This window comes from Desmodus rotundus, chromosome 5, assembly GCF_022682495.2.
Source record: "Desmodus rotundus isolate HL8 chromosome 5, HLdesRot8A.1, whole genome shotgun sequence".
Taxonomy (NCBI): domain Eukaryota; kingdom Metazoa; phylum Chordata; class Mammalia; order Chiroptera; family Phyllostomidae; genus Desmodus; species Desmodus rotundus.
The window spans coordinates 24,272,824-24,289,734 of NC_071391.1; the positions used below are offsets into that span (position 1 = coordinate 24,272,824).

Here is a 16,911-nt window from a genome sequence, read left to right on the forward strand (position 1 = left end):
ATGTTACACACCAGAGCAAATTGCTAAGGCGAGGTGTAACATCTTCCCTGGAGCTTTTGAAAAATAGAGAAGATGGACAGATCTCTAGGGTTGTTCAAATGCAGTCATTCTTGGAGACAGAAAGCTAGAGTAGATAACCTCTTGAGTTCACTTCAGTTCAGTCTCTAATTCTATGCCTTGGTGATAAAATTGGGGTAATAGTCACAGATTACATGTTCTTAGATGAAAGGTTGAGTGTAAATAAAAATGTCACTGCTATTTTGCTTTTTGGCTATAGACAACAATTTATTTAAAACTGGATGATCAAGAAATTCTTCAGCTTATTTTTTTCTTCTTACAGTTTGTAGTTTAAAGAAATTTTACAATTTATAAAACTCAGGGAAGGAGTCAGTAATAACTGTATTTGTAAATATTTGTCCAATTATCACTTTTAAGAATGAGGTAATGGAAAAGAAAAAAAAGAATGAGGTAAAAGAGAGGAGGCGACAGAATGTTGGCCTTCAGTGTCATAGAACCTTTTGGAGGGAAAAAAGTAAGGCTAGGTAATTATTTGGTAAATAAAAATTTAAATTTTGAAAGCTTTGTTGATAATCACAGGATAATGCCCTATTTATAAATACCAAATTAGTAATAGGTACAAAAAGGTGGGATACTCATAGGAGGAATACAAATCATTTTCTCTTTTATGATAACACATTAGGAATATTGGGACTGATAGCTGTTTTTAGGTTACTAAAAGGTTTAAGCAGTAATTTAGATTACTTAGAATTTTTATATAACTGAGTAATACAAGAAGGAAGTAGAATGTAAAGGACTCTAATACAGTGAAATTATTACAGTGGGATAAGAAGAGAATTATTGAAGATGGTTGGTAAAGTAAGATAGTGAAAGCATAGAAGTCTCCTCTGAGCTGAGAATGAAGCCAAGGGGAAATGACGGTACTTCAGTCATAAATGCAGAATCAAAAAGAAATCCATTTGTCTTAGGAGGCTCAGTAAGTAAGAAGTTTGAAATGAGGGCCACGGTGACATAATGATTTACTGAACTTTGCATTGCCAGAACTGTGGGCCATTCTTTGAAACGTGAATCAGACGGTCTTAGAATTAGTTGATATGGTTTTAGTAATCATACATCACCTGCCATTGTTGGGTATATGCTAAACATATCTATCCATGGGTTGAAAAGGTATAAAGAAAAATTTGTGGGCACAAGATGTAAAGTAAATGGAAACTGAAAATATCTGTTCTAGATACATAACTTTTTTAAGGTTATCATTGTGGTGGATTTCGTCAATGATCTCTTAGAATCTTTGTTAGAGAAGTGGTAATAAGCTGTGTGGATTTTTGTATTATCCAGAATAGCATCTCTTTTATGAGAAATAATTATTTTTTCTCAGCAGTTGATAATTTTATATATACATGTGTATTTGTTTTCTGCATCATTTTGTATGTACTATCACTAATAGCATGTGATTTCAATGGTGAAGGAAGACAATGAGAAAAATAATGTAATGAATGAAAAAGTGAAAAAGACCACTGTCCTCTCCTCCAGTTTGAACTATTTGTTCCTTTGACCCCTGTCCTTGTATCTCCCTTCCCTATCAGCCTGGGGGTGATTCTCTTCCCCCCTCCCCTCTGTTGGATCCTTTTCTCTTTTTCCCTAGTCTTCCTCTTTTTTCATTTACTTTATCTTGCACACATTCCAGTGGCTTTTTGAGAAAGAGAACATGGGAGATAAATTTTTTGAGATTTGGGGAAATGATTCCTTCCACTAAACACTGGAGATATTATTCCATTGCTCCTTGCTGGTCTCCAGTGTTGCTGTTGAGAAGTCTGGTACCACACCGATTCCTTATCTTTAGTAGATGACCTGCTTTTAATGTTTCCTCTCTGAAAGCATTTAAAATCATCTCTTTGTTTTCAGAGTTCATAAGTTTTTCCAAGATGTGCTCGATAATCAGACTAAAAGGTCTCATGCTTCTCTTATGAGTCATTTTATTGAATTATTTTTTTAGCAATTTTTCACTTTTAAAATTTTTTTTATTTTTATTAAAAATTTGTTTTTTAACACTGTCTAAGTCTGTATTAATGGCTTGTCTCATGGAGGAGAGAGGGCCTGAATAGCTTAGACTCTGTTGCTATAGCAAGCTCAAATTGAGTCAGACAACTTCGATCATCTGCCACAGAGTGGTGCTTGCAATCACTTTCTGTACTTTTTCCCTTCTAATTTTATGGAACTCTTCTACTCTGATTTGTTGGATCTTCTGAACTCCTAATTTTCTTACCTGAGAGATTTCCTTATCTTTCCCTCCCAGTCCAATGAACTTTTTTTAACTTCTGCTCCCTGGGTTGTCTCCGTTTTCTCTAAGTACTTGCTTGTTTCATTTGAGTGTTTGTTTTTGTTCTTTCCTGTTATGGGCTTTTCTTAAAGATGAGTTAATCTTCCATCAATATTTAAAGTGAAGAGCTAAAAGCTGATTGAAAAGCTCTTGAGCGCAGGTGTGCCTATGGAAGGTTGGGTTTCATCAGGGAGTGCTTTAAAGACTAGGCCTTATCTTGGAGGTTGGGGAAGGTCCCTAATTGTCAGTGTTTGTAGATCTTTTCTCCAGGGCTGATTAGTTTCACCACATAGAATCTGCCAATTTGAGAGTTAATAGCCAAGTGGTAAAGGGGGCTGGCTAATGGTTGTACTTCCAGTATGTAGATTTTAATTTAATTTCCCTCTTTTTAGTAAGATATCCTCACACTCTGATCTGCCTGGTGCTTCTGATTCCAGAGTTCCTCTGATTTAGCTTCTGTACAAAACAAAGCTCCTGTCTTCTCTTCTGATGGCAAAAATCTAGATGCCTTGAATGCTTGGTGTTGGGGAAGGGTTTGGGGGGTTTAACTGCTTTTTATAGAAACAGTCAACTTGTTTTCAGCCGTACTTGTTAGAGGTAAGTGGTGGCTCAAATTTCGGAGCCTTTCTGGGGTTCTTCAGTACAAGGCGAGTTTGCTCTGCTAGCTCTGCTAGCTTAAGTTTTGACGTTTCTGGTCTGCTAAATCATTTATCACTTAATTATCTTTCCTCTGACTTCCAGAATTTTTATCACTGGTGTCTATTTTCTGATTCTCATTCTCCCTCTCCCACATGCATCTTTTATTTAACATTGATAAAGTGGGGTTTTTTTAAGGTAAAAAGATAATTCTAATACCCTATTCCTACCTCAGTGGGTTGTGTTGCCCAATCTCTTGGGGTTTGTACACCTCACTTTGAAAAAATGAATGAGAACAGAGTATTTCCTTTTGTTGCCTGAAGGCGACATATACTTATTGCAGGCAAAGGTCTGCAGTGTTTCTCAAAGTACGATCCACAGAACATCTGCATCAGAATCAACTGGGCTCTCTGTCTAACATTCCGGGGTCTGGGCCCCCCTCCAAGCCTATGGAATTTAGTGTGGGGCCTGGGAATTTGAATTTTAACAAATGTCTCCAGATGAATTCTAGGCTGACTAAAGTTTGAGAACTCTTGTTCTTGTGTTCTAAAAACTTCAAACTTACTAATTCATGGAAATTCTCATGGATTTCTTATTTGTTCTGTACTACTCATGTGGTTTAAGAGAAAGAGAATAAGTTGTGTGACAGAGAAAGAGGTTATGGGAAGGTAGATCACTGATTGATGATTAAACCTAGTGCAGGGAGTTCAGAAACCAGGGAGAGGGAAATGTCTACAAGTTAGCAGGAAGGGAGTAGTCTATGTGTAGCAAGTCTGACTTAGAGAAGAAGCAAATATTCCCTTATATTAGTATATAAGTCTATTTCATTATAATGACTTTTCTCTGTTATTACTGAAAAACCACCTAAGTATTGGGGGAATTACTCATATATGAATCCCGAGATAGAAATATAAAATGGGCTTTTTCAGATGTTTTTAAACCAGAGGAATCTCTAGACATAGAAATTGATGATAAGCACATAAATAGATGCTCAACATTATTAATCATTAAAGAATGCAAATTAAATCCATACTGAATTACCGTGACGCATATACTAGAGTGGCTAAAATTTAAAAAGACTTACAATACTAAGTATTGCAAATTTGGATATTGTAAATACTGTAAATAGTGAAAGTCTAGAGCTCCTGGAAGTCTCACATATAGCTAATGAGAGTGCAAAATGATGCAGGCATTTTACAAACAAGTCTGGCAACTTCTTATAAAGAAAAACATACTTACTACACATTCTAGCATTCCTTCTCCAGGCACAGTAAGTCCTCACTTAATGCTGTTGATAGGTCCAGCGCCTTTAAGCAAAACTGCATATAATGAAACCAATTTTACCATAGGTTAATTGATATAAACAAGAGGTGAGTTCTTAGTGCATCTCATCCATGTTATAATGTTGGATAAAAGTATGTTATTTGAGGACCTGTTGTATTTACTCAAGAGAACTAATACATGTCAACACAAAGACTTCTAGGTGAATGTTCAGAATGGCTTCATTGATAATAGCCCAAAACTAGAAACAACCCCAAAATGTCCATCAATAAAATGAGTGGATAAACAAATTGTAATATATTCATACCAATGAATACTCTTCAGCAATAAGAAGGAGCAAACACTGTGATAAAAAGAAGCCAGAAGTAAAATATTACATGCTATCTGCATGTAATCATGATACATTTACATGAATCTGCAGGACAGACAGAACAGTGGGTGCCTGGGGCCCGGGGTACTGAACTGTGATCGGGAGTTTTGTAGAATAATGGGAATATTCTGTATATTGACTGTGGTGGTGGTTACAAAGACACCTTTTTCTACCTGCACTGGATGATGCACTGAAAATAGATACAGTTTGTTTCATGTAAATTATACATCAAAATAGAGATTTAAAAAACAAACAAAATTACAAGATTAGAATTATAAAAATGTAAAAGTAATCTGGGCTATTTAATTATTATTTTTTTAGAATTTTTTAAAAAAGATTTTATTTTTAGAGAGAGAGGAAGGGAGGGATAAAGAGAGGGAGAGAAACATCTATGTGCAGAAGAAATATAGATCGGTTGCCTCTTGCACTCACTCCCCCAGCCCGGGACCTGGCCTGCAACCCAGGCATGTGCTCTGACCAGGAATTGAAACAGCAGCCTTTCGGTTTACGGGATGATGCCCAACCCACTCAGCCATATCAGTCAAGGCTATTTGATTGTTCTTAAGAAGCGATCAGTTAAGGATAAAATATCCAAGGAGTGTGTACTGATAGGATATTTAGAAAAATCCCTCTTGGTTATCTACCTCTCATTCACATTTTTAAAAAAAGATTTTATTTACATAGTTTTAGAGAGAGGGGAAGGGAAGGAGAAAAAGAGGGAGAGAAAGAGTGATGTGTAAGAGACTCTCGCATGTGACCTACCACGGACCTGGTCTGCAACCCGGGCATGTTCCCTGACTGGGAATTGACAGGCTGTCACTCAATCCAGCGAGCCACACCAGCCGGGGCTCATTCATATTTTAATAATAAAATGCTAGAACACCTACATTTCAAATTCATAAGATATAATTGCTTTTACAAATCATAGTCGTGTTCATTACTAATAAGAGGAAGTAACTCAATTTGGTGTGCATTCTATCAGCTACTTTTAAAAGAATAAGATAAATACCTGGGCTAGTAGATTTATCTCTAGGATTTATTCAGAAAAGTACCTTTAAGCTATTTAATAAGATGGATGTAAATTCAACCCAATCTCCTGGCATCTTCAGGTTAAAAATGATGATCATAATCCTTATTGTAAGTCATTTTAAAATGTTGATCTTAGCCAAGAGTTATGCCAAGAACCTTTTATTACATTTTAATTCTTTGAAAATTCACAATGTACTTGACAATCTTTTAGTTTGCTCAAAAAAAAAAGTCTATAAAAACATTCCCTTTCTGAAAATATTCATGATAAATTGTAGTTAGCTTTTACTGGACAAATATAATTAATTGCCAATGGTGAAATATTTTTAGGAATCCAGTGAGTTAATTTTATAATTATCCATTTTCAAAGTTTTTAGCTTGCTAAATTTCTTCAAAAATTCTTCTGGAGGTTCTCAGTTAAATGGCTTGCTTCTTGGGTTTAATAGTGAATAGTTACATTTTCTGTACAAATACTTATTAAGTTAGCTAAAGCAATTTTTCTCATTTGAGGAACCTGGGCCAATTTTTTTTTTCTATCGGTTAAGAAGATACTATCTGCAAATAACAGAAAAATCCTCATTTAAAAAGACTTAAATAAAAAGAAAGCAAGAAATCCAAAGATAGGGCAGTTCCACACATAGTCTGACAGGACTCTAGTTACGTTCTCTATGATGTTTTATATTGTGTGCTCTTTTGTACATTGGTTACAGGATGGCTGCCACCTTGCCAAGTCCAACTCTATCCAGAGGCAGCAAAGGGTCATTTCTTCCATGTGACTGAAGAAGCCTATTGTAGAAGCCTCTTCTCACGTCTCTTTGGCCACAACTAGATTATCTATCCACCCTCGAACTGATAATGGCCACAGGACCACCATAATTAACTTAGATCAATCAAGAAAATTGTATCCTTCCTTTCTTTAAAGGGGCCAGGGTGAACCCCTGAACAAAGTCAGGAGAGCAAGGATGAGGTAGAGGATGGGTGTTGGGAAGGCAACCAAGAAGATTGGTATAAATGTGAAGAGGTTTTTAAATTTTATTCTAAGGACAGGCCAGGGTCAGTGGTCTGGTACTAAAAAGAATTAGTTTTATTTGAATTTTTTTTTTTTCTAGAATTACAAAACCTTTAGTTATAGCACAGTTTTATAAAATCGGTCTGAAATTCTATTTGCTAGATTGATCAGACTCTTAATAATATAAAATTTATGATGAAATTAATGTAAATTAGACATAGTTTGTATTAACTTTTACTCATTGATTAATTCATAATATTTTTATGACTACTTATGTCTGCCAAGTACCTGGGTAGATTTGAAGGTGAAGTCAGCCATGGTCCTCCATGTTCGCAGGGAGTATTTAGCCTAGTGGTGGAAAAAGGCATTTGTAAAATAGTCACATTATTAAGTGTGGAGTAGGTAGCACAAGAATGTCTTTCTGAGAAGTGATAATCAGGGTGTATCTGTGTATATATGAAAGATATGGAAGATGGTAACCTTTTCAAGCAGAGAGCTCAGCATGTGAAAATACTCCATAACCAGAGTAAGCTGGATAAATTCCATGAATTGAAAGTTGAGTATATCAAAGAGCAAGTGGCCCTGTAGGACAGGTTAGTGATTTTTGCCTTTTTCCCTGCAAAGAGCAGTGAGAAGTATAAAGGTTTTAGTTAGGAGTAGAAGGAGCGGGTAAACCAGACTCATGTTTTTGAATAGATCACTTTGATGCTCAGTGAAGAGCAAGTTGGTTGGGCCAGGTAGATGCAGGGAGACTTATGTTAACTGCTGCGGGAGTCCTGGAGACAGATGACGATAGCTTGGACTTGGGTGTGGTAGTAGAAATGGAGACAGTGGATGTCTTTCTAAGATTCCTTTAGGAGATAAAATCAACAGGCCCTGATAATCATGTGGACACATGGGGTGAGGGACACTGAGGTGTTAAGAATATTAAGGATGACTTTAAGTTTCTGGCTTGCACTCCTGGATGGATGGAGGTGCTTTTCCCTAAGATACAAGAAAAGAAGACTGAGCTTGAAGGGGAAGAGCTGGGACTCCGGGATTTAGTCTTGGACATGTTGATTTTGAGGGATCTTTGATCTGTTTAAGTGGAGATACTGAATAGGTACTATATAGTCAGAGCTCAGATGAGAGCTGAGGGGCACACATATCACTTTGAAAGTTGCAAGTATGTAGAGGGAGATAAAACACTGGGGCCCCGACTAGATTGCCTTAAGAAAGAATTTAGAGTGAGGCAGGAAGGAAGAGGGCTAGGACTGATTTTGTAGAACTCAAGTGAATGGGCCTCTGAGGAACACAGAAAACCAGGAGAGAAATTGAGTGGATCATCAAATTTCAGAATTTAAGGGAAAAGAAGGTTGAAAGAAAGAGGAAGTGGTCAAATGTTATTCAAAGATCAAAATAAATGACAATTAAGAAAATGTCCTTTGGATTTGTCAACATGGTAGTCTTTGGTAATCTTTGTGAGAGTTATTTCAGTAAAATGATGTCATAAACCAGACTGTAGTGGCCTGAGAATGAGTGGGAGGGAAAGAAATGGAAACAGAGCATGTGCAGATCTTTTAAAAGACTTAGTTGTGAAGGGGAGGAGTAGCTAACGGGAGATGTGGGGTATGGGAGATTTAACATTTAATATAGGGAAGACTTGATCATGTTTAAGTACCAGTGGGAAAAAGTCCTAGTTGAGAAAGAGAAGCTGAATATATAATACATATGAGTGGGGGAAATGGGTAATATGTACTACTTTAAAAGCTGAGAGCAAATGTAATCAAAAGCACAGGTGGAATATGGGCCTCAGGTAGGAGCAGGGACTCCTGTAATATAACTAGAGGTTAAAAAGAGAGGATAGGTGTAGCAGTAGGGAGGTTTTTAGCTTTGGTGGCTCGAAGATGAGGCTTCAGTTTTCTCTCTGATGTAGGAGGTCATGCCATCTGCCCAAAATAAAGACAGAAATAGGGGCAGGGAGGCTGAGTTGGGGGACAAGCAGAGCGGAGATGGTTTGAAATATTCATTATGGTGAGTGGAAGAGGGATTTGACAAAATAAATGAAATATAAGTGACTGGGATGTATTGAGGCAACATGGAGGTTGGTGACAATGAGTAACAGTGATGCTGATGTGTTCATTTATGTGCCTTTCGCCAGGAGCACCAGGCTTCTTGGGGTGTGCACAGAGACTAGATGGTAAGAGTCACTCCAAGGTAGGGTTTTTGTGGCAAAAGTGATCCGTGAATGAGAAAGAATGACTAGAGTGAGGGAAGATGGGGCGCATGAACATCAGGAGCCCAGGGAGACAGGGTTGGTTGGTTTTATTTGTTCTGTTTGATCAGTAAGAGGGTTGAGGAAAAATTATCTTGAAATAGTATTGTAAGTAACACCATTTTCCAAACTTGAGATTGTATGATATGAGAGAATGAAATCACAGCCCTTGAGAGGGTTCTGGGGGGAAATTAGTAGTGAACTCAGGAGAAACTCTGGTTTCTTTTAAAAAGAGGTTGACTGTTTAGTCAGTTTTGTCAATCAGGGGAAGTATTTTCAGAGCACACAATGAAAAATTTTTAGACATGGGTAACGGAGTTGAGGCTGATGTACAAGGGACAAGAATATGTAGAACTTTATGGGAATGATGATGCAGTAGACCAGGAGTAGGCAAACTTCCTGTAAAGGGCAGAGACAGTAAACATTTTTGGTTTTACGGACCCTCGGGTCTCTAGCGACTACTCAGCTCTGTTGCTGTAATGTGAAAGTAGCCATAGAGAACACGCAAATGAGCAGCGTGGCTGTTCTCCAACAAGACTTTATTTATGGGCTCTGAAAGTTGAATTTCACATACGGTGACAATGTCACAAAGTATTCTTTCTCTTTTTATTATTTCTTAACAGTAAAAAATGTACAGACGATTCTTAGTTTATTAGCAATGGTTGGCAAATGATTATTAGCAATCAAAGTAATAACAGAAAAAGGCTGTGGCCAGAACTAGCCCATGATGTGTAGTTTCCCAATGCCCTGCTGAAGAGAGCATGTGGGGAGGTGCAAATGGGGCTTATACTTCTGGGCGTTGATTCCTAAAAACATGTTAAAAGATAGCTAGGTTCTCTGTCTTTGGGGAGGACAACAGTGTTGAATCTGATGGCTTGTTGATGTGGCTCACTTGGCCTCCAGTGATGCTGAGCTAAGCATACTCTCTCACTTGGACTGGGAGTGACAAACCAAACCCGGACCACCTCCATGGTGGCCCTTCTAGGAACTGCAGTCTGCACCAGATGTGCCCGGGGGTGGAGGTGACTCCCAGAACTGTAATCAAATAGATTAAACTAAAAAAGAGTTTGTGGAAAATCTCTTCCCAGGTGCTTGTCAAGAAGAGTCTGGCTTTACAGCATGATGATTTTCAATTTCAGTATCAGAAAGGTTCTCTACAACCTAAACTATAAGCAATTAATGTAATGTGAATTTGTAAAAGTAATATTTTAACAAGTTTAACAGTTACAGATTAGTGGAAGTGGTTTTTAATTAACCTGAATATTACAAGAAGATGGCTCCATTAAATATTTTTCAATTGTGAAATATAAGAACGACCTTGTAAGTAGAGTCTCCTTTCAGGGCTTTTGATGGAAACTTATATTAATACTAATTCACACCACTGATAATTTATTCTAGGAACATGACTAGTGAAGGCGGGCATTGCTTAAACACTGCAAGGATCTTGTGTTCTGAAAGTAGGAGAGAGTGACAGTGTTGCTGATGCATTTTTAATTTCTATCTGATTTTCTAATGCCCATTTTTAAACTCATTTAACTCTTTAAACCAGGCTCACACAAACATTTTTATTGGTGTTTTAGCACAATGAAAAAGAAGTCTTCAACTTAGAAAACTATGTGATTTTTACTTGGCTGATTTAAGGCTCAAAAGTAGCAATATTTGAAATAAAATTTTAAATCACTGAGATTTTAATTGAAGTAAATGGGACAATCTTTAAGTAGCTTATATTTTAGTTAGTTTAATTAGTAAATTATAACTTTGGAGAATAGTTAGATATTTGAACCTTTACGAGTAACTAGGGACTATGAATTGTACAAAGGGGCTTTGTTGTACTTTTAAATAATAGATTTGTAAAATTAAGAGATTGAAAACAAAACACAAAGAATGGAAAGATCGAGAATATGGGGAACCTAAGGAAAAGGCTGCATCTGGTTGGGGCCTTTGGGAGCAACTGTAGATCCTTAGTAGTTTTCGCAGATGATTGGCTAAGGAAGAATGTATACTGAATTATCTCCCTTAAGGATTTCTGTCCTGAGGGCGGTAGGGGTGGTGTTGGTGAAGGGATAAGCTCTGGATACAAAGTTACGTGGGAGAAAGTGACCAACGGGAGAATGTTGCTAGTTAGAGGCCAACTGTGTTATGCAATAATTACTTACAGTATTAAAAGAAAACAGTAAGGGTGGATCCTATGCCAATGTCAGTTAATATGTTCCACTTTCCTTTCTGCTTCAAGTTGCAAACAAAACTCCAGTTTATTCTCCTGATACCTTCTCTTGTATATTTTGCATATTGCATTTCAAGCATGTTTAGTGAATGCTTCAGTTCATGGGAAAGGAGTCCTATGTGAACTTGTATGTAGCAGCCATTAAAGAAATTGACCCAGAAGAGTGGGAGGGAAGGCAGGAAGACTGATGTTCAACCTTTAGAGAGTCCCAGGGTTATTACCTTGATTGGGTAGCAAGGACCAATCCCAGCCAAGGGGCCTAGAGAGCGGTAGGGATAGTGATGTCACAGGAGCTGTTCCAAGTTAGGGAGCATTGTGTCTGACTGGTGAGGACACACGGCACTGGTCAGGAAGTGAACGCCTGCATTGACACACTCCAAGTAGGCGGATTGGAGAGCAGTGTCTTTGCTCCCCACGACAGCGTGAGGAGTCACGTGTGAAGGACATTGCAAGTAAGTTGTTATTTCACTAGGTAGAGCACTGACAGTGGGAACATTTCCCTCATAAATTAAAGGGTGCAAGGTTATTCGTACAACTTCATCCTTAATCACATATAGATATGCCTTCTTGGTTTTGAGAAAAACAGCAGCAGTACATAGTTTCTGAAGAATTGCCCAAAGCTGTGGATTGCAGCTAGTGTGCAAGAAACACACAATCTGGTGAATGCCCGTGGGAGGATGCGGCACGTGGGAACATGATTGGCCATGTGTGGGGTTAGAATAAAGGCTGAGAATATCTCATATAGTCCAGAAAAGGCCACTTTGTTAAATTAAATCCGTCAGTTAAATATTTGCCTGTTAAATGCCACGAAGCACTCAATGCAGGAACTAGATAAACCGGATCAGTCACAACGTTTGAAAGCAGTTCTCCAAACTGAAAAGAAAGTACAACTCTGCCTCCATATACACATTAAATTGTTTAAACATGTCTGTTGTCACAAAGAAAATGAGTTGCTTTGGCTAGGACCAGGGTCACAGGCTTCATTTTTATGGTAGGCATGAGAGTGGGCTGAAACAGAGCGAGAGGTATCAGCAGTGGGAAGATGTTCTCTTCACCAGATAATCACATAATAAACATTGTCCTTCAGTAGTTCTCGGCTATGCAAAAGCAATAGTGTATTATAGCAGTGGATAGCGAAAATTGAAAACAAAGTACTTTCAGTTTGGATTTGGAATATATTATGTACTTTTAAATGAATAGGACAAGTTCATGTTTTGGGAGTCACTTCAAAAATCCTAATAAAACCTGCCCTCGGTTACCTAATACTTTCCACCCTCCCTGTTACTTTAATTTTTCTCACCATGTGAATAAAACTGCCTCTCTGGCTGATGCTTAAGTCTTCCCTGATGTTGGAAAGGTGATTGTTACACCTTTACAAGGACTACATCAAGAACAAGTGGAGACATTAAAATATTAAGAAAAGATCTTTAGAGTATTGGAAACTATTAAAAGTAAAGTTCTTGAGACTCAGGCTCATGGAAAACCTTGAAATTTGGTTTATTCCATTTTTTAAAACCTGAACAACATAAATATCAAGGTGAATCAAGGTGAACTGTGAGCAAACTATATTTATAATTTATTAGGAATATAGTTATTCCTATTAACTATAATAATAATTATAATAATTTAAGCTAAAGACAGTACCTTAAAACCTAATTTAAAAAATAATATTCTCTTATTGTAAAATTAATGGAAAATATAGAAAATAGCAAGAATAATATAAAAATTCCCAAGATTTCTACCATTTATTAAATAGTATATAACCACTTTTTAATATTTGTTGTATCTTCTTTTTTATTAACATTTGTGTGTCTTTAAAATATAATCAGCATCTAACAATTTTAACTGCCTTCTTATTTCATATATTAGAAATATTTTATAAGTCATTAAATTTTGTTTTATAACATAACTGTTAATAGCCATGTAGTGTAGAAAGAACTCTAAGTGTATATTTAATTTAGCCAGAGCTTTCTGTGATAAGTTATTTATAGGGGTTTTTTTCCTGTGTAGGTTTTAGATGCTTGCACAACGAGAATGAACCTAAATTCACCAGCAAGATATCTTTTTGATTTGTATGGCAGAAAAATTAAAGATATCTCAAAAGGTAAGTGGCAAAGATTTTGTAAACTATATGATAATATTATGAAAGGTATTTATATACTTTTGTTTTTACTTTATACATTTAAAAGGAAAACAGATATAATAAAAGAGCTTATTAACATGAATAATATATTTTTCTTACAAAGGGAAATCATGGAAAGGCATAAAAATGTTGGGAATCTTTTATTTTATCTTGTTTTAGTCCATTTGGGCTTTTATTTATTTATTTATTTATTTTTATTGTTGTTCAAGTACAATAAAATGTCTCCATTTTCATCCCCCCACGCCCCCCCATCCCTGCCTCCCACCCTAAACATCCCGTAGACTGAGTGGCTTAAACAACAAGCATTTATTTCTCACAATTATGGAGGCTGGTACCAAGATCAAGGTACCAGTAGATTCCGTCCCTGTTGAGAGCCTGTTCCCTGATTCTCCTCAGTGCGTCTTTATGTGGTGAAAGGGGCAAGGGTGATTTCTGGGGTTTCTTGTAGAAAGACATTAATTCCATTCAGGAAGGTCTCCACCCTCATAACCTAATCACCTCCAAATACCATCTCATTGGAGATTAGGTTGTAACATGTGAATTGGGGGGCAGGGGAACACACACATTCACTCTATAGCACAGAACAAGCTTAGATTTTTTAAAAAATCGATGAGTATTTTATCCTTAGTAAGCCATAACTTAATAAACAAGAGTAATTGATAAATTACTCTTAACTTTTAAAAGTTTTTCCAGAAGTTTTGATATGTGCTTTAACAGAATTATATTGTATATTTTTGTCAAAATATGAGACATCCATTTTTATTTCTTAAAGGCACTGATTTCCTAGTCTCTGAAAGCCAAAAGACCCCGAATTCCACATTTGTGCTACTATTAAATTACTATTAATTGTCATTACTACTATTACTTTACTTTTTAAAAATCGATTTTTATTACTTTAGTAGTAATCACTATTTTTTTAATAGTGCTACTAATAACACTGTGAAATGTGCCATTGGTATGAGCCTCGCACATCATTGAAACCTTAATCCGTGTGCCAGAACAGCAATCTAACGTGGCATACTCGAACTGCAAGACAACTAAGTCGCTTTAGGGGTGGCTGTGCTGGCTACGCCCCTTTGTGTCTAACACCCTTTCCTGTACTCTGTAAAAGCAGACTTTCCTGCTTTATCACCCTCAGTTAATGCTGTTGGGTGATCACTGTGGTATTCTGATACTTCCTGTTCATACCTTAAATTTATTTTCTAAGGATTATATATATGTGTGCATTTAGAAAATAAACCTATTTTTCTTAGTCATGTTCAATATTTGTATTAGATATGATAATGATTTTTAATTAGGGGTTTTCATCTGAAGATTTCAAAGCACTTATAGGCACTTACCCATTATCTAGGAGCATTAGATAGTCATTTGCTTGTAAGACATATGTAACTCAGGGAATCCTTCCTTATTTTTTTTTTGAGGGGTGGGGAGAGTATCATTATTAAAGATTTCTTGTTTTTTGCATTTTTATCCCCTCCCCCATCATGCTGGCTAAACTTTTCTTTATGATCAACAATATTTACAATCACTCTTAAATATGCACTAATAAAATATATAAATAACTTATTCTGTAAAGATCCTATCTAGCTTTGAGTTATTTCCAGCTCACCTAAAATTTTAGATTTGAGTTAATTGCTAGAATTGAAACTTATAAAGAACTCTGGTTAAGATTAAAGATTTCTTTTTGGAAGTTTGATTACCCCCCTGCCAAATGGGGTATAACAAAATTGCTTAACAAAACAGAGTATCTCTGACTCTGAGGTGTGATATGTCATGGATGCCAGAGTCATTCAGATTCATGCCTCATGCTTCATGTGTCCAAGAGTGTGCTATTATCACATTTTAATGCGTGCCTTGCCCTGTGTCTTTGCATACTGATAAAAGCTCATGCCAGCTGAAATTAGCCTATGCAACTACTAACATGTGGAAGCATAACAAATTCAGTGGACTTAAAATACAAAGAAGTTAATCCTGTTGGAGGAACTTCTAGTCTGTAGCATCCTACTCACTTAACGTTAGGTTTTTGCATTTCTTTTTTCTTTGTTAGTGTGATTTTGCACATCACATGATTAAGATCCCTGAACTTTTATGTTTGATGGTTTTCTGAACTTCAGCTTGGGAAAGATCAAGTGTTATGTGAAAGTTATCTCTCAATTTAAATAAATAAATGCTAATACTCTGATTTGATATATAAGGTGCTTTTTTTGTTTTATGTTTTCATATTTTGTTTTTGTTTTTTGCTTGCTTGCTCTGTTTTGCATCAGAAAAAGTCATTTAATAATGTTGAATGTTAAGATCACAGCAATTATTTTTTTATTTTTACGTGTACATTACAAGTGTCATTGCACCAAGGACTAAAAGTAACAGATACACACAAAAAATGTATCTTCTATCTGTTGCTTCTCTTTTGGAATTAAATATATTTTCTTTTTGTTGTTGTTTTCTTTCTTTTTTATTTTGTAAATATATAATCTTTGTTGTATTTTTTCATTACTATTTAGTCCCCTTATGTCCCCCTCCCCCCACCAATCACCACACTGTTGTCCATGCCCATGAGTCCTTTTTCCTTTTTGCTCAATCCCTCCAACCCTTAACCATTCCCTACCCCCACTAGCTGTCATCTGTTCTCCATCTGTGAGTCTGTCTCTGGAATTAGATATACTTTCAAGTTTTCCTCATATGCTTTGAGAAATGAACACATTTGATATGACATGAAATTACTTTTACCAAGTCTAGTAAAACCTTTACAAACCCATAGGATTTGAAAATTGCTTGTGGTTTTCGATTTCTAAATAGAAGATTTGAATAAAGCAATGTATTTTGTTACATGTGGAAAGGTTCTTTGGTTGTGGCTCCTGTATAGATCTATTCTTTCTATAGAAGATGACAACTACCCATTGTGTAAAGATGCTATATTCCTATATATGGTCAACATGCTAGTATAACGTTTTTGCTGGGACATATGTATGCATTAAATATGCATTCTGCAAAATCACTCCCACCAAAATAAAAGGGTTATGGATAAAATGGAGTTGAGGGAGACCATTCAAAATCTATGCACCTTTAAAATCAGAATACTAACTAAAAATAGTAATTATTAACTTAGGAGATAATATAAGCAGCCTGAGGAGGCATCTGAGTGCGTTTCAGTGGGCATGAAAGCTGCACAGAACCAATACCTAAGTGTAAGAAAAGGCAGATGAAAATCTGCTTGGAGGATTGATCCAGTGGGGCATTATTTTATTTTATTTTTTAAAAAGAACCTTTATTTAATTTGTAGAGAAAGGGGAAGGGAGGGAGAAAGAGAGAGAGAGAAACATTGATATATTGCTTCCAGCCCAGGGACATGGCTGGCAACCCAGGCATGTGCCCTGAATGGGAACCAAACCAGCGACCTTTTGGAACATAGACCATGCTCAACCCACTGAGCCATACCAGCCAGGGCCACTGGCACTTTGTTTAAGGAAGTCACAGAAGTGAAATTCCCACAGAGACATGTAAGGCCAGGAGTGTACCTTTTTGGGAAGGGACCCACAGAATAGCAGCTATACTAAGGCCTTTTTTTCTTTCCTGCTAAAGGATAGAATTCTACCCCTACTGCCTTGGCCTCCTTTGCCAAGAAAAAAGCAC

At 36.6% G+C, this 16,911-nt stretch overlaps 1 protein-coding gene and 1 non-coding gene across 2 annotated transcripts in view; one reads left to right on the plus strand and one right to left on the minus strand.

Moving 5' to 3' along the window:
• Positions 1-16,911, plus strand: part of DCDC1 (doublecortin domain containing 1) — a 367,520-nt gene that overhangs the window by 54,802 nt on the left and 295,807 nt on the right. The window contains exon 6 of the mRNA XM_045194050.2: positions 13,149-13,242. Coding sequence (XP_045049985.2) covers positions 13,149-13,242 — 94 coding nt within the window. The remainder of the gene's footprint in view (positions 1-13,148; positions 13,243-16,911) is intronic.
• Positions 2,069-2,195, minus strand: LOC112303513 (small nucleolar RNA SNORA28). The gene has a single exon (XR_002974659.2). It is a non-coding gene; the product is annotated as a small nucleolar RNA SNORA28 (small nucleolar RNA).